This window comes from Hylobates moloch, unplaced genomic scaffold (assembly GCF_009828535.3).
Source record: "Hylobates moloch isolate HMO894 unplaced genomic scaffold, HMol_V3 SCAFFOLD_6, whole genome shotgun sequence".
Lineage (NCBI taxonomy): Eukaryota > Metazoa > Chordata > Mammalia > Primates > Hylobatidae > Hylobates > Hylobates moloch.
The window spans coordinates 67,612,475-67,637,901 of NW_026652281.1; the positions used below are offsets into that span (position 1 = coordinate 67,612,475).

General features: G+C 40.3%; 2 protein-coding genes across 6 annotated transcripts in view; one reads left to right on the top strand and one right to left on the bottom strand.

Annotated features, from left to right (window-relative positions):
• The window catches only part of ZFYVE16 (zinc finger FYVE-type containing 16), a 75,029-nt gene extending 57,178 nt beyond the window's left edge, over positions 1-17,851 (bottom strand). Inside the window, exons 1-2 of one of the 5 annotated variants that reach the window (XM_032156946.2) lie at positions 17,338-17,497; positions 13,716-13,765 (exon numbers count right to left, since the gene is read on the bottom strand). The gene's annotated coding sequence lies outside the window, so the exon portion shown is untranslated. Of the gene's footprint in view, positions 1-13,715; positions 14,314-17,337; positions 17,498-17,615 lie in introns of those variants that run through there. The other 4 variants (XM_032156944.2, XR_009214130.1, XM_032156948.2 and 1 more) reach the window with 4 other exon arrangements.
• LOC116471056 (isocitrate dehydrogenase [NADP] cytoplasmic-like) lies at positions 899-3,710 on the top strand. Its single transcript, XM_032156951.3, is given in 3 exon segments — positions 899-1,812; positions 1,815-2,138; positions 2,141-3,710. Coding segments are annotated over 3 exon segments (1,233 nt in total). The 5' UTR covers positions 899-1,217; the 3' UTR covers positions 2,455-3,710.
• Positions 17,852-25,427: the final 7,576 nt, after the last annotated feature.

Below are 25,427 nucleotides of genomic sequence, written 5' to 3' on the forward strand. Positions count from 1 at the left end.
TTTCAAAATTAATCAATATAATCTACCATATTAACAAACTAAGGAAGACATATATAGCACATAAATTGATGCTAATAAAAACAATATCCAGGCTGGACGTGGTGGCTCACGCCTGTAATCCCAGCACTTTGCGAGGCTGAGACGGGCAGATCACAAGGTCAGGAGTTTGAGACCAGCCTGGCCAACATGGTGAAACCCCATCTCTACTAAAAATACAAAAATTAGCCTGGCATGGTGGCGGGCACCTGTAATCCCAGCTACTCAGGAGGCTGAGGCAGGAGAATCACTTGAATCCAGGAGGCGGAGGTTGCAGTGACCCGAGATCACACCACTGAACTCCTGCCTGGGCAACAAAGCGAGACTCTGTCTCAAAAACAAAACAAAACAAAAACAATATCCATTCATGAGAAAAACTCTTAGCAAACTATGAGTAGAGGGAAACTTCTTCAATTTGATAAAGAATAAGTATAAAATATCTACAATTAACAGTATAGTTAATAAGAAACTGCCTTCCCTCAAAGATTCGGATCAAGGAAAGGATATCTTCTCTCATGACTCCTATTCAACATAATACGGAAAGCCTTGGCTAGTGCAGTAAGACAAGAAAAGGAAAACCCCATACAGAAAACCCCACCGTCTCAGCCCAAAATCTCCTTAAGCTGATAGGCAACTTCAGCAAAGTCTCAGGATACAAAATCAAGGTGCAAAAATCACAAGCATTCTTACACATCAATAACAGACAAACAGAGAGTCAAATCATGAGTGAACTACCATTCACAATTGCTTCAAAGAGAATAAAATACCTAGGAATTCAACTTACAAGGGATGTGAAGGACCTCTTCAAGGAGAACTACAAACCACTGCTCAACGAAATAAAAGAGGACACAAACAAATGGAAGAATATTCCATGCTCATGGATAGGAAGAATCAATATCGTGAAAATGGCCATACTGCCCAAGGTAATTTATAGATTCAATGCAATCCCCATCAAGCTACCAATGACTTTCTTCACAGAACTGGAAAAAAACTACTTTAAAGTTCATATGGGGGATTGCCAGGCTGTGCTCGTGAGTCTGAGCTTGTGAGCGGCTGTGGCGCCCCAACTCTTTGCCAGCATATCATCCCGGGAGGAGATAAACTACATTCAGTTGAGTCTGCAAGACTGGGAGGAATTGAGGTGATAAATTCATTCACTGTCAAGGTTTATTGAAGTCAGAATGTCCAAAAAAATCAGTGGCGGTTCTGTGGTAGAGATGCAAGATGAAATGACACGAATCATTTGGGAATTGATTAAAGAGAAACTCATTTTTCCCTACGTGGAATTGGATCTACATAGCTATGATTTAGGCATAGAGAATCGTGATGCCACCAACGACCAAGTCACCAAGGATGCTGCAGAAGCTATAAAGAAGTATAATGTTGGCGTCAAATGTGCCACTATCACTCCTGATGAGAAGAGGGCTGAGGAGTTCAAGTTGAAACAAATGTGGAAATCACCAAATGGCACCATACGAAATATTCTGGGTGGCACGGTCTTCAGAGAAGCCATTATCTGCAAAAATATCCCCTGGCTTGTGAGTGGATGGGTAAAACCTATCATCATTGGTCGTCATGCTTATGGGGATCAATACAGAGCAAATGATTTTGTTGTTCCTGGGCCTGGAAAAGTAGAGATAACCTACACACCAAGTGACGGAACCCAAAAGGTGACATACCTGGTACATAACTTTGAAGAGGGTGGTGGTGTTGCCATGGGAATGTATAATCAAGATAAGTCCATTGAAGATTTTGCACACAGTTCCTTCCAAATGGCTCTAAGGGTTGGCCTTTGTATCTGAGCACCAAAAACACTATTCTGAAGAAATATGATGGGCGTTTTAAAGACATCTTTCAGGAGATATATGACAAGCAGTACAAGTCCCAATCTGAAGCCCAAAAGATCTGGTATGAGCATAGGCTCATCGATGACACGGTGGCCCAAGCTATGAAATCAGAGGGAGGCTTCATCTGGGCCTGTAAAAACTATGATGGTGACATGCAGTCGGACTCTGTGGCCCAAGGGTATGGCTCTCTCGGCATGATGACCAGCGTGCTGGTTTGTCCAGATGGCAAGACAGTAGAAGCAGAGGCTGTCCACGGACGGTAACCCGTCACTACCACATGTACCAGAAAGGACAGGAGACGTCCACCAATCCCATTGCTTCCATTTTTGCCTGGACCAGAGGGTTAGCCCACAGAGCAAAGCTTGATAACAATAAAGAGCTTGCCTTCTTTGCAAATGCTTTGGAAGAAGTCTCTATTGAGACAATTGAGGCTGGCTTCATGACCAAGGACTTGGCTGCTTGCATTAAAGGTTTACCCAATGTACAACGTTCTGACTACTTGAATACGTTTGAGTTCATGGACAAACTTGGAGAAAACTTGAAGATCAAACTAGCTCAGGCCAAACTTTAAGTTCATACCTGAGCTGAGAAGGGTAAGTGTCTTTTGGTAACTAGGTGTACAGGTTTACATTTTTCTGTATTACACTCAAAGATAAAGGAAAAATCAATTTTGTAATTTCTTTAGAAGCCAGAGTTTATCTTTCCTATAAGTTTACAGCCTTTTTCTTATATATACAGTTATTGCCACCTTTGTGAACATGGCAAGGGACTTTTTTAAAAATTTAATTTTATTTTCTAGTACCAGCCTAGGAATTCGGTTAGTACTCATTTGTATTCACTGTCACTTTTTCTCACGTTCTAATTATAAATGGCCGAAATCAAGATTGCTCAAAAGGGTAAATGATAGCCACAGTATTGCTCCCTAAAATATGCATAAAGTAGAAATTCACTGCCTTCCCCTCCTGTCCATGACCTTGGGCACAGGGAAGTTCTGGTGTCATAGATGTCTCGTTTTGTGAGGTAGAGCTGTGCATTAAACTTGCACATGACTGGAACAAAGTATGAGTGCAACTCAAATGTGCTGAAGATACTGCAGTCATTTTTGTAAAGAGCTTGCTGAATGTTTCCAATAGACTAAATATTGTTTAGGCCGCAGAAGAGTTTGGAATCCGGAATAAATACTACCTGGAGGTTTGTCCTCTCCATTTGTCTCTTTTCTCCTCCTGGCCTGGCCTGAATATTATGCTACTTTAAATAGCATATTTCATCCAAGTGCAATAATGTAAGTTGAATCTTTTTTGGACTTGTGCTGGCCTGTTTTATTTCTTTTATATAAATGCGATTTCTCAGAAGTTGATATTAAACACTATTCTAGTCCTTAAAAAAAAAAGTTCATATGGAACCAAAAAAGGGCCCACATTGCCAAGTCAATCCTAAGCCAAAAGAACAAAGCTGGAGGCATCAGGCTACCTGACTTCAAACTATACTACAGGCTACAGTAACCAAAACAGCATGGTACTGGTAACAAAACAGAGATATAGACCAATGGAACAGAACAGAGCCCTCAGAATTCATACCTCACATCTACAACCATCTCTGATCTTTGACAAACCTGACAAAAACAAGAAATGGGGAAAGGATTCCCTGTTTAATAAATGGTGCTGGGAAAACTGGCTAGCCATATGTAGAAAGCTGAAACTGGATCCCTTCCTTATACCTTATACAGAAAGTAATTCAAGATGGATTAAAGACTTAAATATTAGACCTAAAACCATAAAAACCCTAGAAGAAAACCTAGGCAATACCATTCACAACATAGGCATGGGCAAAGACTTCACGTCTAAAACACCAAAAGCAATGGCAACAAAAGCCAAAATAGACAAATGGGATCTAATTAAACTAAAGAGCTTCTGCACAGCAAAAGAAACTACCATCAGAGTGAACAGGCAACCTACAGAATGGGAGAAAATTCTTGCAATCTACTCATCTGACAAAGGGCTAATATCCAGAATCTACAAAGAACTCAAACAAATTTACAAGAAAAAAACAAACAACCCCATCAAAAAGTGGGCAAAGGATATGAACAGACACTTCTCAAAAGAAGACATTTATGCAGCCAACAGACACATGAAAAAATGCTCATCATCACTGGTCATCAGAGAAATGCAAATCAAAACCACAATGAGATACCATCTCACACCAGTTAGAATGGTGATCACTAAAAAGTCAGGAAACAACATGTCCTGGAGAGGATGTGGAGAAATAGGAACACTTTTACACTGTTGGTGGGACTGTAAACTAGTTCAACCATTGTGGAAGACTGTGTGGCGATTCCTCAGGGATCTAGAACTAGAACTACCATTTGACCCAGCCATCCCATTACTGGGTATATACCCAAAGGATTATAAATCATGCTGCTATAAAGACACATGCACACGTATGTTTATTGTGGCACTATTCACAAGAGCAAAGACTTGGAACCAACCCAAATGTCCATCAATGATAGACTGGATTAAGAAAATGTGGCACATATAGACCATGGAATACTATGCAGCCATAAAAAAGGATGAGTTCATGTCCTTTGTAGGGACATCGATGAAGCTGGAAACCATCATTATCAGCAAACTATTGCAAGGACAAAAAACCAAACACCGTGTGTTCTCACTCATAGGTGGGAATTAAACAATGAGAAACTTGGACACAGGAAGGGGAACATCACACACCGGGGCCTGTCGTGGGGTGGGGAGATGTGGGAGGGACAGCATTAGGAGATATACCTAATGTAAATGATGACTTAATGGGTGCAGCACACCAACATGGGGCATGTATACATATGTAACAAACCTGCACGTTGTGCACATGTACTCTAGAACTTAAAGTATAATAAAAAATAATAATAAAAATAAAAATTAGCTGGGCGTGGTGGTGCACGCCTATAATCCCAGTTACTCAGGAGGCTGAGGCAAAAGAATCCCTTGAACGTGGGAGGTGGAAGTTGCAGTGAACTGAGATTGTGCTACTGCACTCCAGCCTGGGTGACAGAGCTAAACTCTGTCTCAAAAAAATAAAAATAAAAAAGCCAGGCGCGGTGGCTCACACCTGTAATCCCAGCACTTTGGGGGGCCAAGGTGGGCAGATCACAAGGTCAGGAGTTCAAGACAAGCTTGACCAACATGGTGAAACCCCGTCTCTACTAAAAATACAAAAATTAGCCAGGCATGGTGGAGTGTGCCTGTAATCCCAGCTACTCAGGAGGCTGAGGCAAGAGGATCGCTTGAACCTAGGAGGCGGAGGTTGCAGTAAGCCGACATCGCACCACTGCACTCCAGCCTGGGTGACAGAGTGAGACTCTGTCTCAAAAAATTAAAACAAACAAAAGAAAGCCAAAGATATGAATTCTTCCCAAACTGATCTCTAGATTCTTGTGCAATCCCAACTAAAATCCTAGCAAGCTATTCTGTAGGCCTCAAGAAACTAATCCTGAAGTTTATATGAAAAGACAAAGAATCAGCTGGGCGCGGTGGCTCATGCCAGTAATCCCAGCACTCTGGGAGGCCGAGGCAGGTGGATCATGAGGTCAAGAGTTCAAGACCAGCCTGACCAACATGGTGAAACCCCGTCTCTACTGAAAATAAAAATAAGAAAAGACAAAGAATCTAGAATAGCTAACGTGATATTGAAGAACAACAAAGTTGGAGGACTCACACTACCTAATTTAAAGATGTACAAGAAGGTTCTAGTAATCAGGGCAATTTGGTATTGGCAAAAGAACAGACATATAGATCAATAAAACAGAATAGATCCCAGAAATGGCCAGGCATGGTGGCTCACGCCTATAATCCCAGCACTTGGGAGGCAGAGGCAGGCAGATTGCTGGAGCCCAGGAGTTCAAGACCAGCCAGGGCAACATGGAGAAACTCCATCTCCACAAAACATAAAAAATAAGCTGGACATGGTGCCATGCACCTACAGTCCCAGCTACTTGGGAGGCTGAGGTGGGAGAATCGGCTGAAACCAGGGAGGCTGAGGCTGGCCATGCACCTGTAGTCCCAGCTACTTGGGAGGCTGAGGTGGGAGAATCGGCTGAAACCAGGGAGGCTGAGGCTGCAGTGAGCCATGATTACACCACTACACTGTAGCCTGGGCAACAGAGTGAGACCCTGCATGAAAGAAAAAAAAAGACCCCCCCAAAAAAACCCACACAAATATAGTGAACTGATCTTTGACAAAGGAGCAAAGGCAATTCAATGGAGAATGGACGGTCTTTTCAATAACAGGTGCTGAAAAAACTGGACATCTCTATGAAAAATATGAACCAAGACACAGACATTACACCTTATATAAAAACATATTCAAAGTGGGTAACCTAAACTTAACATTCAAAATTGTAAAATTTCTTCAGGAAAACACAGGAGAAAATCTACGTAACCTCGGGTTTGGTGAGGAGTTTTTAAATATGATACCAATACCATGATCCATGAAAGAAAAAAAATGGTAAACTGGATCTTATTAAAATGTAAAACTTCTTGGCCAGGCACGGTGGCTCACGCCTGTAATCCCAGCACTTTGGGAGGCCGAGGCAGGGGGATCACGAGGTCAGGAGATCAAGACCATCCTGGCTAACACGGTGAAACCCCGTCTCTACTAAAAATACAAAAAAATAGCCAGGCGTGGTGGCAGGCGCCTGTTGTCCCAGCTACTCGGGAGGCTGAGGCAGGAGAATGGCGTGAACCCGGGAGGTGGAGCTTGCAATGAGCCGAGATGGCACCACTGCACTCCAGCCTGGGCGACAGAGCAAGACTCCGTCTCAAAAAAAAAAAGAAAAAAAAACACTTACACTCTGCAAAAGATACTGTTAAGAGAATAAGAAGACAAGCCATAGACTGGAATATTTGCAAAACACATATCTGATTAAGGACTTGTATCTAAAACTCTATTAAGAACTCTTAAAATTTGACAAGAAGATAATTCAAGGCCAGGCACAGTGGCTCACACCTGTAATCCCAGCACTTTAAGAAGCTGAGGTGGGAAGTTCACTTGAGGCCAGGAGTTCAAGACCAGCCTAGGCAACACAGATAAACCTCATCTCTAAGAAAAAAATTAAAAATTAGTTAGGTGTAGTGGTGCATACCTATAGTTCTAGCTACTTGAGAGGCTCAGATGGGAGGATAGCTTGAGCCCAGGAGGTGAAGGTTACAGTGAGGTATGATTGTGCTACTGCACTCCAGCCTGGGCAGCAGAGTCAGACCCTGTCGAAAAGAAAGGAGGGGGAGGGGAGGGTGAGAGAGAGGAGGGTAAGGGAGCGGAGGGGAAGGGAAAGGAAAAGAAAGGGCAAAGAGGAGGGGAAAGGAAAGAGGAGAGGAGAGGAGAAAGAGAGAAGAGAAAGGAGAGAGGAGAGGAGAAAGAGGAGAGAAGAGGAGAAAGGAAAGGAAAGGAGAGGAGAGAAAAGGCAAAAAGTGAAAGGAAAGGAAAAGAAGAAAGAAAACAATCCAATTTTAAAATTGGCAAAAGTTCTGAATGGACATCTCACCAAAGAAGATATAAGGATGGAAAATAAGAATATGAAAAATGCTGAATATCATTTGTCTTTAGGGAACTGCAGATTAGAACAATGAGATATCCACTTCACATCTACTAGAATGTCACTGTGACAATGCCCAACAAGAAAATCTTATTATTGCCGGTGAGAATGCAAAATGGTATAGCTGCTTTGGAACACTATTTGGTGGTCTCTTACAAAACTTAATACTACCATATAATCCAGCAATCATGCTACTAGGTATTTACCCATCTGATTTGAAAATTTACATTCACACAATAACTTGGATGTGAATGCATATAAACAGGTTTATTCATAACTGCCAAAAACTGGAAGCAATCAAGATGTCCTTCATTAGGTATTTGGATAAACAAACCATCACACATCTATCCAATGGAATATTATTCGTGATATAAAGAAATAAGCTATCAAGCCACAAAAACACGAGTGAATCTTCACGTATACTGCCAAGTGAAAGAATTTACATACTACATGATTCTAATTATATAACATTCTAGAAAAGGTAAAACTACAGAGACAGTAAAACACCAATGATTGCCAGTGGTTTAAAGTGGGGGAGAGTTGGATATGTGAAGCACAGACTTTTTAGGGTAGTAACGGTGAATATAAGATAATCACATGTTAATACCCATAGAACTTCAAAGCATAAAGAATAAATCTCACTATGCAAATTTTCAAAAAATTATTTAGGAGAATGGGGGATCCTAGATTGGCATGCAGACTGCGACAAACAGTCTAATTATAGTCCAAATGTATGAAACAACCTCATCACAGGGGACATAGGAACAAGGTGCTGACCTTTGGAAATGAGTGGAATATGTAAGACTAAAGAAAGGAAAGACAGGCACTCTACCCTAGTTGATAAAGTTGTTTTCCATGGTGGTACAGGTTAACAATTCTGAAATCACTATACCCGTATACTGAAATTGAACAAGTAAGTAAATGGACGACTGATCGTGGAAGCCAAGTTTCTCCCTGTTGAAGGAGGAGGTTATGGCAGGGGAGGAAGATAAAATAATCTATATGGTAATGGATTTGAACTGAAGACATCAATATAAATTCATGTTTAGCTTAATATGGATACCGATGGTCACACATAGAAATATTTACAGATACGTGTAATACAGGTTAGTACAAACACATATACTAACATATCTCCTTGTGTTTGTCAGCTTAGAGGGCCTAGAAGCAATAACATCCCAGGGGCAACGAACATACTTAGCACCCAGATCTTGGTTTCTAATAAAATTCTCCAACAAAAAGGAACCAAGTCTCCTTGGAAAAATGGCTGCTTCTAAAACTAGGGCAGTAAATAAACAAAATGAGCACAGAGCATCTTGTAATGCCAGAAAGTAAAAGCTGATGTACACACATACAACAATGGGAGTATGTCAAAGAGATACAAGACCCAAGTGAAAGAGCTCCCAAAGGCCAAAGCTGGGACAAAATAAAAGAGCAGTACTGAGGTATAACCCAGCACATTAAAAAAAAAAAAAAATCGGCTGGGCGCGGTGTCTCTTGCCTGTAATCCCAGCACTTTGAGAGGCCGAGGCGGGCGATCACCTGAGGTCAAGAGATCGAGACCATTCTGGCCAACATGGTGAAACCCTGTCTCTACTAAAAACACAAAAATTAGCTGGACATGGTGGTGCGTGCCTATAATCCCAGCTACTTGTGAGGCTGAGGCAGGAGAATTGCTTGAACCCAGGAGGCGGAGGCTGCAGTGAGCCGAGATCACGCCACTGCACTCCAGCCTGGGCAACAGAGCCAGACTTTGTCTCAAAAAAAAAAAAAAAAAAAAAACTATGTGTTCATACTGATGTAAGTAAATGATTGAATAAATAATTGGGGAAAAGACAAATCTCCCATGCAAAAAAAAAAAAAATCCAAATAATTTATTTAGATTCTTTGCTGTCAAGGAAGTAGAACTCCCCATTCCTTAAGTGTGCAGCACACAGTGACTTTCTACTGAAGTATACAGAAAGGGAGAAAAAAAGAAAATACTAACTTCAAAGTGAAGAAACCTAACAAACACTACCTCAAGTCAAGTGATCAAGGTTAACATTAAAAGTGGCAAGTTGGCCAGGCGTGGTGGCTCTCGCCTGTAATCCCAGCACTTTGGGAGGCCGAGGCGGGTGGATCACAAGGTCAAGAGTTGCAGACCAGCCTAACCAACATGGCGAAACCCCGTCTCTACTAAAAATACAAAAATTAGCCGGGTGTGGTGGCACGTGCCTGTAATCCCAGCTACTCAAGAGGCTGAGGCAAGAGAATTGCTTGAACCCGGTAGGCAGAGGTTGCAGTGAGCTAAGATCGCACCACTGCACTCCAGCCTGGGCGATAGAGGGAGACTCCATCTCAAAAAAAAAAAAGAAAAGTGGCAAGTCACACTGACAGTATGTATTGATGAAAATTGTACTTTATCTCTGTTGTCTTTCTCTCCAAAACACATTACCCCAATATAATAATGAGAGAAACATGAGACAAATCCCAACTGACATTCTACAAAACATCTGAGCAATAATCCTCAAAACTTTCAAGAGCATCAAAAACAAGGAATGTCTGCGAACTATCACAATCAAGAGGTGCCTAAGGAGACAGGACTACTCAATGTAATGTGGTATCCTGGATGGGATCCTGGAACAGAAAAAGCATATTAGAGGAAAAATGAGGAAATGTGAATAAAGTATAGCCTTTAGTTAATAGTGTATCAATACTAGTTCACTAATTATAACAAATGTACCACATTAATCTAAGATGTTAATAATAAACTGGGTGTGGAGTATATAGGAACTCTATACTGTCTGCAATAATTCTGTAAATCTAAAACTGTTCCAAAATAAAATGTTTATTTTTCAAAATGCAATCAAGGTGTTAGAAAATAAAGTTGAGAAAATATCCTAGAAAACAGAACAAAAAGAAAGGGATGGAAAACAGGAGAGAAAATATTAGAAATTAGAGAATCAATCTAATGAGGTTTAATATTCTAATAAAAGAAGTCCAGAAAGAAGGAAGGGAGGGAAAGAAGAAATTGTCAAATAAACCACGGATACGGTCTCCAAATGGAAAGGGCCCATTTGGGGCCCAACACATAAATGAAAAACTCTTACCAACCAACATCATTGTGAAATTTCAGAATACCTGAATGGTTGAAGGGAAGGTCACCCCATTTAACACTACAGTCTACATCACCTACCTCTCCTTTCCCCAACATTCCTGAACTTCCCACCCCAGCCTGCTCTCCTTTTTTCTCTTTTCTAAAGCAGTTATTTACTTTACAAACTCCCAATGTTTTGTATAATTTATTTATTATATTTGCTGTTGAACAACTCCTCCCTCCCTGAATTTAAGCTCTATAAGGACATGAATCTTGAATTTTTGTTCACCTATATATTAAAAATGTCTTGACCAGTGCCCGGCACATAAAATGTGCTCAATACATATTTGTTGAATAAATATAAACGCTTCCAAAGAGATATGACAGGTCACAATCAAAGGATTGGTTATCATAAATGTGAGTGTTAAATAAAAAATGGTTGACCATGCAAGAACCCAAAATAATGCATCCCATTCAGTCTCTCTCAGGAAGCTACTCAAAGACATACTCTGCCAGTATAAGGGAGACACCAAGAAAAAGGAAAACCTGAAATCCAGTAAGAGGCTACCCACACAGAAGAGACAAATGCAATTCACAGATGACTGTAAAAGGGCAGTCCAGGAAGGGAGTTGTGAAACAGACATAGAGAGCAACCCATCAAGATGGAGGCAGGAAAGATGTTGCAAAACAGATTATCAGACGTGTCTGAATCTACTAAGAGGAGACTGATGTATCTGGTTCAAGAGATTAATAGATCAAATACAGAATACAAAAGACACATTAAAAAGATATAAAACATATATTTATAAAGAAATATAAAAGGTACATGTACAAAAGAATTAAGATAATTATTAACTAGGAAAAACAAAAATTATACAAGAAAGGAAATAACCTCACACTTACCTGGTTCAGCTACATACACTATTTACATAGTTAAAATGAGGTAAACACCAAATAACTAAAAGTTAACATATAACTAATTTGGGAATACAAGGGGAGAAGAGAAGTGAAATGCAGTGTTTAAAGGTAGGAGTTGGTGCAAAAAACCTAAACTCCCATCTTCTGTAATAGGAAATGAGTAAACTATACCTCAAATTGAATTAGGATGGGAATGGGGAGGTGATATCACCGTATATCTAAATATGTTATTTTAAAAAACTGGAAGTGATAAGGAATTGAAGTCACTGACTCTGAAGCAGCCTTTCTCAATTAAGGTTCAGCGAGAGAATTAATCTTTAATGCCCTAAGGCTTCCATTTTATGTAATAAACTAACTTCTCTCCTATGCATCCATCATATTATTAGCTACCTACCCTCCTTGGGAGAATTAACAAAATAGTTGCTCAAATCATTTTTCTTGTTCAGTGATTCAGACAGAAAGCACTGATTGAGAAAGACTGCTTCTGGAGAGTGGGATTCAGGAGTGAGAAGGACTGGGGTAGAAGATTGTTGTTTTTCTCTTTTTTTTTTTTTCTTTTTTTTTGAGATGGAGTTTCGGTCTTGTTGCCCAGGCTGGAGTGCAATAGCGCGATCTCAGCTCACTGCAACCTCTGCCTCCTGGGTTCAAGCGATTATCCTGCCTCAGCCTCCCAAGTAGCTGGGATTACAGGCATGCACCACCACGCCCGGCTAAGTTTGTATTTTTTAGTAGAGATGGGGTTTCTCCATATTGGTCAGGCTGGTCTCGAACTCCCGACCTCAGGTGATTCGCCTGCCTCAGCCTCCCAAAGTGCTGAGATTACAGGCATAAGCCACCATGCCCAGCCCTCCTTCTTTTTTGAGACAGGGTCTCACTCTGTTGTGCAAGTTGGACTGCGGTGGCACGATATTAGCTCACTATAGCCTCCGTGTGCTGGGCTCAAGCGATCCTCCCACCTCAGCCTTCCAAGTAAGTGGAACAACAGGTGTGTGCCCCACAACCCAGCTAATTTTGTTTATTTTTTGTGGAGACAAGGTCTCACTATGTTGCCCAGAATGGTCTCAAATTCCTGGGCTGATGTGATCCTCTTGCCTCAGCCTCCCAAAGTGCTGGGATTACAGGCGTGAACCACCACACCCAGACAGTTTTTCATTATAATCTCTGAAGTATTATTTGACTGTTTATGTACAGGTATCCCTTTGATAAATATAAACATTAAATTTAAAATAAACATAATAGTAAAAAGTAGTAGTAAAGGAACTCTGAATATAGGATGTATTTAACAAATTAAGCACAGAAACTGAAAGGTCTAGAAATAGTTTCTTATTAGCAAAAGCCAGAGAATTTTTTAGAAATTATGGAATTCATTAAATAACATATATTTACAAAACATTCCTATCTATATAGCAACGCTCTACTAAGCATTATGTTATTTCAGGTGCCAAGAAAGACATAAAAAAGATAATATAATTTGTAAAAGGTATGATATGACAATGTAAATACCGCATACTGAAATGTTTTAACATGAAATCTCATTAAGCTGTATATATTTCCCATTTCAATCAATCAGTATGTACTTTTTGTGCCAATAATCTACCATATTCAGTAGAAGACATAAAAGAAATATAAGATATACTCCCTTTTAAAATAGGTTTATTTATGTATACATATAACTTATTTTAGGTAGTATTTTTACTCACTTGGCTATTTACATATTTTTAAATTTAAGAAAAAATCTTCATAATATTTACAATAAAATGGTTTTTAAAAATCTCTTCATGATTACAAAAATTGGCAGTAACATGGAAGATTAACCAGAAAACCAACAAAACCAATAGTAAGGAGACACCTAAAATGGTTAAGGTAAGAGATGAAGGCCTGAGCTGAGATAATGCAGTGGAGAAAAAAAGGAAACAGATATAAAGGTGACTAAAATGAGCCAGGCATGGTGATGCCTGCCTGTGGTCTCAGCTACTCCAGAGCCTGAGGTGGGAGGATTAGCTTGAGCCCAGGCATTTGAGACCAGCCTGGACAACAGAGTGAGATCCTGTCTCAAATAAAAATAATAAAATGAAATAAAAGTGGCAAAATAATGAGAACTTTTGGAGACTGAAAGCAAGGGAGAAAGCTGGATTAGTGCCAGGTTTCCACCATGAGTGGCTAGGGTAGATGGTGGTGCCACTGACCAAGACAGGCAATACAAAGAGGAGCAGGATTAAGGGAAAACATGAGTTCACGTTTGGACTGTTTGAAGTACCTTGAGAACATCCTGGGAGAGATATCCAAAAGGCAGTTGAATATAAGAATCTGGAATGCAGGAGAGAAGTCTGAGATAGATAAAGATTTGGGAATTGGCAACACACAGCTGTTAATGGATGAGATCACCTAGGAAGAGAATATATTTAGAAGAGGACAAGAGTCTGCCATCAGATAACTAACGATCACAATTCATGTTCCTAAAACCACCCAGGATAAAACTTTGCCCAGTTATATGTACTTCAGTAGAAAAATATCCAACATACAATGTTAAATGAAAGAAAATCAAATCACAAAACTTTATGCATAGTGCAAACCTATTTTTACAAATAAGTTGTAAAAAAAATTAACAAACGCATAGTAAAAAAAATATGAAGGAACAAACATTAATGTTAGTAATACTATAAATCTAGGAATGGGATTATGTAAGCCTTTCAGAGCTACATGATATGTCTTCATACTATTTTACTTTTTTTTATAAGCATGTAGTTGGCCAGCGTGGTGGCTCACGCCTGTAATCCCAGCACTTTGGGAGGCTGAGGCGGGCAGATCACAAGGTCAAGAGATTGAGATCATCCTGGCCAACATGGTGAAATGAAACCCCGTCTCTACTGAAAATACAAAAAAAAAAAAAAATCATTTGTGCGTGGTTTCACGTGCCTGTAGTCCCAGCTACTTGGGAGGCTAAAGCAGAAGAATCGCTTGAACCCCAGGAGGTGGAGGTTGCAGTGCGCCGAGATGGTGCCACCGCACTCCAGCCTGGTGACAGAGCGAGAATCCATCTCAAAAAAAATAAATAAATAAAAATAAAATAAATAAATAAAAAAAGGCATGTGCTCTTGTAAACAGGGAAAACATAATTTTGTTGTTTTCCTTTAAAAAAAGTACAGCACATTTCCTAAGGTCGGGTGAGGAGGCAAACCTGCAATCCCAGCACTTTGGGAGGACAAGGCAGGCGGAACACAAGGTCAGGTGATCGAGACCATCCTGGCCAACATGGTGAAACCCTGTCTCTACTAAAAATACAAAAATTAGCTGGGCATGGGGGCACGTTCCTGTAGTCCCTGCTACTCGGGAGGCTGAGGCAGGAGAATCGCTTGAACCCGGGAGGCAGAGGTTGCAGTGAGCCAAGATCACACCACTGCACTCCAGCCTGGCAAAAGAGCGAGACTCTGTCTCAAAAAACAAACAAACAAACAAACAAACAAAGTACAGCACGTTTCTTTACAACATATTTAAGAAGATAAAAATGTGTTAGAAAAACACTTGGACACTGGACTATAAATGGGCAAATAACATCAACAGACAACTAGTAAGATTATGAAAAATATTCAGTGCACTATCAAAGTAATGAGAATTAGAACACATACCATTTATTGCCTGCTAAATTGAAACAACTTTTTAAAATAATAAAAGTACTCGATGTTGGTAAGCGTGTGATTTTTTTTTTAAAGCATGTCAGACACTGCTGACAGGAAATAAACTGGTACTATCTCCCATGAAAACAATGTGACAATATGTACCAATAGCCTGAAAAGGATTCCTAATATTTGATCTAACAATTATCCTTTTAGAAATTTCAGAAAAGAATCCATGTGTTAAAGCTCTCTTAGAATGTACCTAGCAGTTGTCTGGTTTTTACTGGACTCCCCCCAGCCCCCTCAAAAAGAATATAATTCAAAACAACTAAAAACATGCAAAGATATTTCACCAAATCATTAGTTGAAACAATCTAAACACCAACATTAGTGCACAAAAGAAAATTATACAGGCATCAAAAGTAATGTGTTTAACAAACTTAAAAAAAAAGCAAAACTCTATGACCTGGCAATTCTACTTACAGAAAAACACTAGCACGCATACACCAGAAAACATCACAAAGAACTTTCACTGTTGCAAAGGTTGTAACAGTGTAAAATTTTAAACAACCTAACAGCCCACCAATCCAAAAATGGTTAAATCAGCTTTCTCAAACTGTGGTCTCAGGACCCCTGGATGTCCCCAGGAGCCTTTCAGCAGGCTTGTAAGATCTTCGCTTTTCCTGCTACATATCTGTTCAAGGCTGGTGTTTTCTTCATATGCTTCAACCTAAACCAGATAGCACAACAGACTGAACAGAAGCAAATATGAAAATCCAGCTGTCTTCTATAATGCCAGACATTAAAGTGATTTGCAAAAATTTGAAACAATGCCAGGGTTCTCTTCTAAGTTTTGTTTTAGAAAATAGTTACTTTTCACTAAAAAATTATTTAATACATGAGTCTGTGATTTTTAAATGAATAAAACATTTTCAATTTTCTGAGTTTTAATTTCCAAAATGGTAAATATACTGTAGCATTAGGAACCAAAAACTCTATTGGTCCTCAATAATTTTTAAGCATAATTATCCCCAATCATAATGTTAAATGAACTGTAGCACTATTCTATCATGTAATATTATGACTGAGGATAATTAATGGGAATTTGGCTTTATCTGTAACATAACTGTTTCAAAAGATACTTTGCTCATGTATAATCGAGAAGCCATTTTTATGAAGCTTTTTAAAAACATGGGGAAATGCTTACAACGTAATTTAAATCAAGGAAAGCAGACAAGCCAATGATATAAAATCTCATCTCAAGAAAATGCACAGGGGAAAAAAAGACTCAAAGGAAAAAAGTCAAAATATTATAAGTGATTGATTACTATTACATGGTGGAATTATGATTGATCATTTTTCCTTATTCTTTATTCTATTTTTTCAATTTTTGCCACTAAGCATGCGGTTTAATATCCAGGAGATGAAAAAAAGGAAGAATTAGGTGAAAAATTATATATAGTTCTACTGGATTAAACCATTAAACTCCTGCCAACTCAAGAGACAAGCTCAAGTGAATAAACGGAGGAATCTGATTGAATCAACAAAGTGCCTATTTTTTGAATTGAAAAGATTAACTTAATATCAAGTGTATGGACTAGTTTCTATATAAGTCAAACTAACAAGAAAGAACATCCTTAGTCTGGAACATAATATTTGCAATCACGGTAGTACAAACAAGAGTTAAAAATAAGGTCCTCTTTTGGAGTTCTCAAAAGTACCAAAGGAAAGGCAGCGGGAAAGACGGCCACTGCATCCTTCTGTTCTCTAACCAAGAGAAAATGCATGGGTGCGGGAATGGGCAGTGCGAGAGCACCGGCAGCGATGAGACTCCCCTGCGGGGACCAAGCCTCTGCCACTCCTGAAGAACCACAGTCCCCTCCGCAGTCGCAGCCCCTCCCCAGGCAGGACGGCGGCGCCAGGGCGCTTCTCCCTCCATCCGCTGGGGTCTCTCCCCCAGGAGCGCCGGCCACTCCGGCGGCCCGGGAGGGTGGAACCGGGCAAACAGCCGCCGTGATTGCCCTCCCGGTCCAGCCCGGTCTGGCCCTTCAGGCTCCAGGAGGGGACATCAGATTAGACAGCCAGGGTTCCCCGGCCAGCTCCGGGGGCTCGGAAAAGGAATCGGTCGGGGCCCAGGCTCTGTCCCCAGAGGAAGAGGGCCAGACCCAGCGCCCAGGTCGGCGGGTCCAGCGGTCACCCCGCCCCCTCTGTGGGAACAGCAGGGCTGAGGGGAGGCCGAGACGACCGGTCACGGGGGGCTCTTACCTCCCCACAGCCCCTGCGGAGCTTTTTGGGAACTGGACACGACGTCGCGCTGAGGGGTGAAGAGCGACCCCGGCCGAGAGTCCTGGGAGTGCCAGATCCCGGCTCAGGGTTTCTTTCCCCGCCGCACCCCCGGCAGGCAGCGCAGAGAGCGCAGGCGCAGAGGAAGCTTTCCTCTTCGGCTCACACGCCCCCTCCCTCGGCATCGGTGGCCGTCTCCAGGCCCGGGGCGCTTGCGCACTACGACGCAGGTTCCGAGCCAGGGGCGCTAGACTTCTTACCGGAAGTGCGTGAGTGGGTTGTAGGGTGACGGGGATGCCTGATGATTCGGCCTTAGATGGGGACTCGGTTTTCCACTCGACTGCGGGATCAGGAGGCCATTCGCGTCAGTGTCTGACTTCCTTTACCCTTCGCTAACCTAGAGGCAGCTTCCCCGGCCCCAGCCTTAGCCTTCCGCTGAGCCTGCGCGGCGTTCCGGTCTCTACTGGACAGACCCGCCTTCCCGGCAGCGGGCTGGGCCTGTTCTCCGCGCTGCTGGCCCCTCGGAAAACATAACTTTTTGTTTACTTCAAACTGATTTTACAACACGCTGCCCCCCCGCCTCCCCCGCTTCCCCTTCCTCCTCCTGGCAGCAATCAAAATGCTCCCAGCCAATCCCGAGCTCCAAGCCTCTCCAGCTGACTGGACATTCCCAGCCACCCTTTCCTTCCCTTCGCTGCGTTAGTTCTGCATTTTTTTTTTAAAGCGGCCGCTAGAACAGCTGTCTCCCTGTCTAAAAGCAAAAGCTGACTTATCTGATGGAGAAATAAAATGTCACTCACTTGATGTACATGTGCTTGTTGAGTTTTGCTATTTTTACCACAAGTTTACTATAAATTTCAATGAGAGACCCGGCGCGGTGGCTCACACTTGTAATCTCAGCACTTTGAGAGGCCGAGGCGGGAGGATCGCTTGAAGTCAAGAGTTCCAGACGGGCCTGGGCAACATAGCAAGACCCTGTCTCTACTGAAAATGAAAAAATTAGCCGGGCGTGTTGGCGCGTGCCTGCAGTCCCAGCTACTGGCTGGGAGTCTGAAGTGGGAGGATCACTTAAGCCCAGAAGGTCAAGGCTGCGGTGAGCTCTGATGGCAACACTGTATTCCAGCCTGAGCAACAGAGCCAGACCGTGTCTCTAAAAAATAAAAACAAGGGAAGAGACATACATGTGGGATCAGATACAGGGAAAAAGCTGTTCCTCAAAGGTTAAACAGTTCACAGTTCATACTGATCTTTCAAAAATTGCAATTCTTGAAAGATCAAGAATTGGCCGGGCGCAGTGGCTCACGCCTGTAACCCCAGCACTTTGGGAGGCCGAGGCAGGCGGATCACCTGAGGTCAGGAGTTTGAGACCAATCTGGCCAACATGGTGAAACTCCGTCTCTACTAAAAATACAAAAATTAGCTGGGTGTGGTAGCGGGCGCCTGTAATCCCAGCTACTTGGGAGGCTGAGGCAGGACAATCAGGACAATTGAATGAACCCAGGAGGCAGACGTCGCAGTGAGCCAAGATCGAGCCACCGCACTCCAGCCTGGGCGACAGAGCAAGACTCAGTCTCAAAAAAGAAAAAAAATTGCAAGAATTATAATTTTTCGAGTATTCCAGCCACATGTGATTTGTGATGAAAGATTTGAGAATCAGGGTTCGCATCTTAAATCTGCAGTTTACAACTATAGTTCCTGATGTTTGAAAGATACTTAATCTTTAACCTTGGTTTTCCTAAACAACAAAATGAAATAGCCAAACTTTTGATTGCCTAAAGTAATGTATGTATTGAGCATCTGCTTTGTGACAGTGTGTTAGATGCTTTGCTTACATTATCTCATTTAATCCTAAGAATAATTCTACAAAGTACCGTATGCCTTTTTCCTACTATGTGTGAGGCATTGTTCACAGATAAAATAAAATGGGGCCCCTGCCCATGGGGAACCACAGTCTAGTAGCAGAGACTCACATATACAAATGCATACTGGGGACAGAAGTATTTATATAGTAAAGTGTGAGGGTAAAGAGAACAGAAAAAAGACACAAACACCTTAAATAGATCAATGGGGAAAGTATATACAATGGTCAGTTCACAAAATATGAAATTTAAATGCCTACTACACATTTTGCCATCAATATTCAAAGTCATTAATAATAAACAGAGACAAAAAAGAGGTTATTTGTCAGGCATCTAATTACCCAATCTGTTTAAAATGTGAATAAACTCCATTGGTGACAGAAGAGTGAAGTGGACCCTTACACCCTGGGAGGGATATAAATTGGGACAAAGATTTTGGAAAGTAATTTGTCAAATCATATCAAGAATCTTATGAGTGTTCACATGACCCAATTTGATCATTTCTCTTTTGGAAGTTATAAGGAGATAGTCCAGAAGATGAAGATCTCTATGGAAAGATACTTAACCATAGTAAGTAAATTGATAAAAGTCGAAAATCCACCAGTAAGAGAATGGTTAAAATAATTACTGCATATATGTGATTAAAACTATTAAAATTATGTTTACAAAGAATTTTTAATGACCTGAGGAAATTACCTCATGAAAAGACATTTTAAATATTTAAAAATATTTAACATTGCCTATGTAGTATGAGGTCAGCTACAGTATACAATATATGTAAAAGAGTGAAGAAAGTGTATCAAAATGTTGACAGTAGTCATGTCTATCTGATTAGAATGTAGATGTTATTATCCTGGACAGTCTACATTTTCTACAACATCTATATATTACCTTTATATTCTGGGGAAAAAGAAAAAAACCTCTAATGTAACAGGTGTGATAAGTTGATCAGGAAACCTAAGAATCCATTTCCCCTGTCATTTCAAGTATGGTCTTTAGAGTCTGATTACCTGAATTTGAATTCTAATTCTATAACCTATTAGCTGTGTGGCCTAAATTTTCTAAGCTTAGATGCTCCTGTAGTCAAATGCTAATAGAACTAATACATTGATTGAGATAATCCATATAAAATACTTAACTGAAGCACTAACTGTAAATGAATAACTGTTATTCTTTTTTTTTTTTTTTTTGACAGGATCTTACTATATCACTCAGGCTGAAAGGCAGTGGTTGGATCATGGCTCACTGCAGCCCTAACTCCTGGGGCCCAAGTGATCCTCCTACTTCAGCCTCCGGAGTAGCTGGGACCACAGGCGTGCATCACCATGCCCAGATTATTTTTATTTTTATTTTTTTAGAGACGAGGTTTCACTATGTTGCCTAGACTGGTCTCAAACTTCTGGGCCCAAGCAATCCTCCCAATTAGAATTCAAATTCAGGTAGTCAGGTAGTCAACCTCCCAAAGTGCTGGGATTACAGACATTAGCCACTGTGCCAGCCTAACAATTGTTATTCTTGATGGTTATATTTCTTTTTATAAATTGATCAGTTACATTCATGTTGTTATATCAGTATCCTATGAATTTGGCTAATGCATGTATAAGTTCCCTGGAGCACAATTACTTGCAAATACATTTTATTTTATTTTATTTTATTTTATTTATTTTTTTTTTTGAAATTTTAATAGTGTTTGGGGATGATTTATTTGGTACTTTTTTTTTTTTTAATTATACTTTAGGTTTTAGGGTACATGTGCACAATGTGCAGGTTTGTTACATATGTATCCATGTACTGAATTTCTTAGTCTACTAAACTGAGAATAAGATACAGGGACTTGATGACCACTCCACATGTTTGTCGCTATATGAAGACTCGTTTGCTTTGTTTTTGTTTTTGTGTTTTAAGGAGAATTAATGAATTTGTTCATATAAAATTCATAGCCTTTGATTACCTTTTAATGCCAAATGTCTACTAAAAATTGAATCTGCTAACAAAGCAGTTGCAATACTCTTTAGATGCTTAGAAGTATAATAACCTTTCCTAATTATGCTTTGGAAGAGTATTTAATTTGGGTTCCACAAAACTTCTGATCTATAAAGTAGCAAAAATAGATGAAATCAACCAACTAACCAAAGTTCAAATCAATGACTACTACTTTAGCCCAATAGTTCTCTGTGGAGGTGAGGGGTGATTTTGCCTCCTGGAGGACGTTTGACAATGTCTGGAGGCATTTTTGGTTGTCACAACTGAAAGAATGCTACTGATATCTAATAGATACAGGCTAGGTATGCTGCTAAATATCTTGCAATTCATAGGACAACCCCCAACAACAAAGAAGTTTTTAGCCTAAAATATCAACAGTGCCAAGGTTGAGAAACCCTGATTTAGCCAGTGAGTGGTTTAAAGTTAGTATATTTCTTCCAATTCCTAGTAAACAGTTCCTTTTTTTTTTTTCTGATGACCACAGCGGCACAAATGCGAGTTCAGAAATTCAGAACTGGGATTTGAACTTCTACATAAGGCCCTATACCAATGAAAATTAAACTTTGTACCAAGCAGTACCCAAAGTTAACTAGACTAGAGAGAAAAAATCTACAATGACCAGTTTTATGGAGCAGACAGCTGGTCAGTTGTACTCTGGCACAGAAAAATGCTCCATTCCTATTGTTCGGTTCCACCAGACACACGTATCATCACTTATTACTAAGAACCACTTTATAAATAGCTGTCATTTATTGATCACCTACTGTTTTCAGCCTTTATCTAATAAGTAAACCAGATGTTCCCACAGTATGAACATTGTTGCTCATCCATAAACAAAACCTTAAGTTCAGGAATTCTCCCTGCTGTTATAACTGCTTTGTTAAGTACAGGCTGTTATAACTACTTTGTTAAGTACAGCAACAGTTACTGGTCAAGGCCTTTATCAAAACAGCAAACTGAAGAACACACTATCAACAGCCCATTCTCCTTTTGTACAAAGTGCTATAATTTAGTATTGGTTCTTGTGAGAGATGCTTTACAATTCTCTAAGGAAAGTTTTAGTTGTGGTGCTCAGACAATCGCCGTAGATCCTTGTACATAATACAGCAACTGTATTTACTTAAAGTTATAAAGTCAAAAAGTTCAAATAACCAATATTTTTTCTGAGTTCTTTAGAAATATATGACAAACAGGCTGGGCGGGGTGGCTCACGCCTATAATCTCAGCACTTTGGGAGGCCAAGGCGGGCGGATCATGAGGTCAGGAGATCGAGACCATCCTGGCTAACACGGTGAAACCCCGTCTCTATTAAAAACTACACAAAAAATTAGCCAGGCGAGGTGGCGGCCGCCTGTAGTCCCAGCTACTCGGGAGGCTGAGGCAGGAGAATGGCGTGAACCCCGGGGGGCGGAGCCTGCAGCGAGCCGAGATCGCGCCACTGCACTCCAGCCTGGGCAACAGCGAGACTCCGTCTCAAAAAAAAAAAAAAAAAAAAAAAAAGAAATATATGACAAACAATAAATTAATGACATAGCAATGATTTGTTGATAAACATTATAAATCTTATGAACTTTCTATATCAACAGTAAAAAAGAGGAATAACTGGTGTTTAATTCAACAAATACTTATTCATTTTTTGTTTTGTTTTGTTTTGTTTGGTACAGGGTTTCACTCCCATTGCCCAGACTAGAGTGTAATGGCTCCATCTCGGCTCACTGCCACCTCAACCTCTGTGGCTCAAGTGTTTCTCCTGCCTTAGTCTCCCAAATACCTGGGACTATAGGCGCATGCTACTGCACCTGGCTAACTTTTGTATTTTTTGTAGAGGCAGGGTTTTGCCATGTTGCCCATGGCTGGTCTGGAACTCTTGGGCTTAAGCCATCCACCGACCTTGGCCTCCTAAAGTGCTGGGATTAGAAGAGTGAGCCACCGGGCCCAGACAGTTTATTAAACATAATTGCATTGTTTTTCCTATTGATCACGCAGTCATTGCAAGATCTTGCAGTGCTTTTGAACTGACAAAGAAAATAGAGATAAAGTTACATGAATTTTTAGAATTAAATTGTGTTTTATTATATTAAGGTGATTTCCTTAACCATTATAATAAATGGAAGCTTATTCAATTAACCTGGTCGAACCCCTCTCTACACATATATTCAGTAAGCAAAAAGAAATCGTCAGTGTGGCATGAACCTTATTTTTTAAAACCAATCTTTATTTTATAATATATTGATTATATTACTTTGTTAACAGATTCAACAATTGTAGCTATGTTAGCTAGTGGCTTCATGTTATTTTGTAACATGTAGCTATGTTACTTTGTAGATTCATGTTACTTTATAACACTAAATACAAGAAATGTGTCTTAGTTTTTGGCTTTGGAACTGAGTAATAAGGAAAATCAACAAGCTACTAAAAACTCAAATGCCTTTCACACACAAATGAAATTGCACTCTGTATTACCTTTATTTGTTTATGGGTGTTTCTTCTGCTGTGCAGTGCATTGTGCTAGGAGTTGGAAGAATTACAAAGGTGAATAATTCATGTTTTTTGCCATGAAGAAGTTCACAATCCACTGTATCATTCTTTTATTTACTAACAGATATTTGACAGACTGATGGAGGATGATAAAGTTACAAGATCTTTGTGTAGATTCTTGATCAATTAAATTTTCCATGAATTCCTTTGTTGATTGAAATGAAAAAGAAATCTGCATATCAAATTCAGTGTCAAATAAAATATTAACGAAAAAGAATCCTTGGGAAAGTTTGAATCAAAATTGCTAAAAATTCCATGTATCAGCTTTGACCTCTAAAGAGCTCAGTTTATAACAGTGGTTTCTGCATTTGAGGAAATCATCCCAAATGTAACATGTCTGGGCAATTTATTCCCTAGATCAACCAGCCATGATTGAATAATATACAGTTATTATTATTATTATTATTATTATTATTATTAGACAAGCTCTCACTCTGTCACCCAGGCTGGAGTACAGTAGCCCAATCATAGCTCACTGCAGCCTCAAACTCCTGGACTCAAGTGATCCTCCCACCTCTGCTTCCCAAGTAGCTGGGACTACAGGTGCTTACAACCACATCCAGCTGATTTTTTTTTTTTTATTATACCATAGGTTTTAGGGTACATGTGCACAATCTGCAGGTTTGTTACATATGTATCCATGTGCCATGTTGATTTCCTTCACCCATTAACTCGTCATTTAGCATTAGGTATATCTCCTAATGCTGTCCCTCTCCCCTCCCCCAACCCCACAACAGTCCCCAGAGTGTGATGTTCCCCTTCCTGTGTCCATGAGTTCTCATTGTTCAATTCCCACCTATGAGTGAGAACAGGTGGTGTTTGGTTTCTTGTCCTTGCATAGTTTACTGAGAATGATGTTTTCCAGTTTCATCCATGTCCCTACAAAGGATATGAACTCATCGTTTTTTATGGCTGCATAGTATTCCATGGTATATATGTGCCACATTTTCTTAATCCAGTCTATCGTTGGACATTTGGGTTGGTTCCAAGTCTTTGCTATTGTGAATAGTGCCGCAATAAACATACGTGTGCATGTGTCTTTATAGCAGCATGATTTATAGTCCTTTGGGTATATACCCAGTAATGGGATGGCTGGGTCAAATGGTAGTTCTAGTTCTAGATCCCTGAGGAATCGCCACACTGACTTCCACAATGGTTGAACTCGTTTACAGTCCCACCAACAGTGTAAAAGTGTTCCTATTTCTCCACATCCTCTCCAGCACCTGTTGTTTCCTGATTTTTTAATGATGGCCATTCTAACTGGTGTGAGATGGTATCTCATTGTGGTTTTGATGTGCATTTCTCTGATGGCCAGTGATGATGAGCATTTCTTCATGTGTTTTTTGGCTGCATAAATGTCTTCTTTTGAGAGGTATCTGTTCATGTCCTTTGCCCACTTTTTGATGGGGTTGTTTGTTTTTTTCTTGTAAATTTGTTTGAGTTCATTGTAGATTCTGGATATTAGCCCTTTGTCAGATGAGTAGGTTGCAAAAATTTTCTCCCATTCTGTAGGTTGCCTGTTCACTCTGATGGTAGTTTCTTTTGCTGTGCAGAAGCTCTTTAGTTTAATTAGATCCCATTTGTCAATTTTTGCTTTTGTTGCCATTGCTTTTGGTGTTTTAGACATGAAGTCCTTGCCCACGCCTATGTCCTGAATGGTATTGCCTAGGTTTTCTTGTAGGATTTTAATGG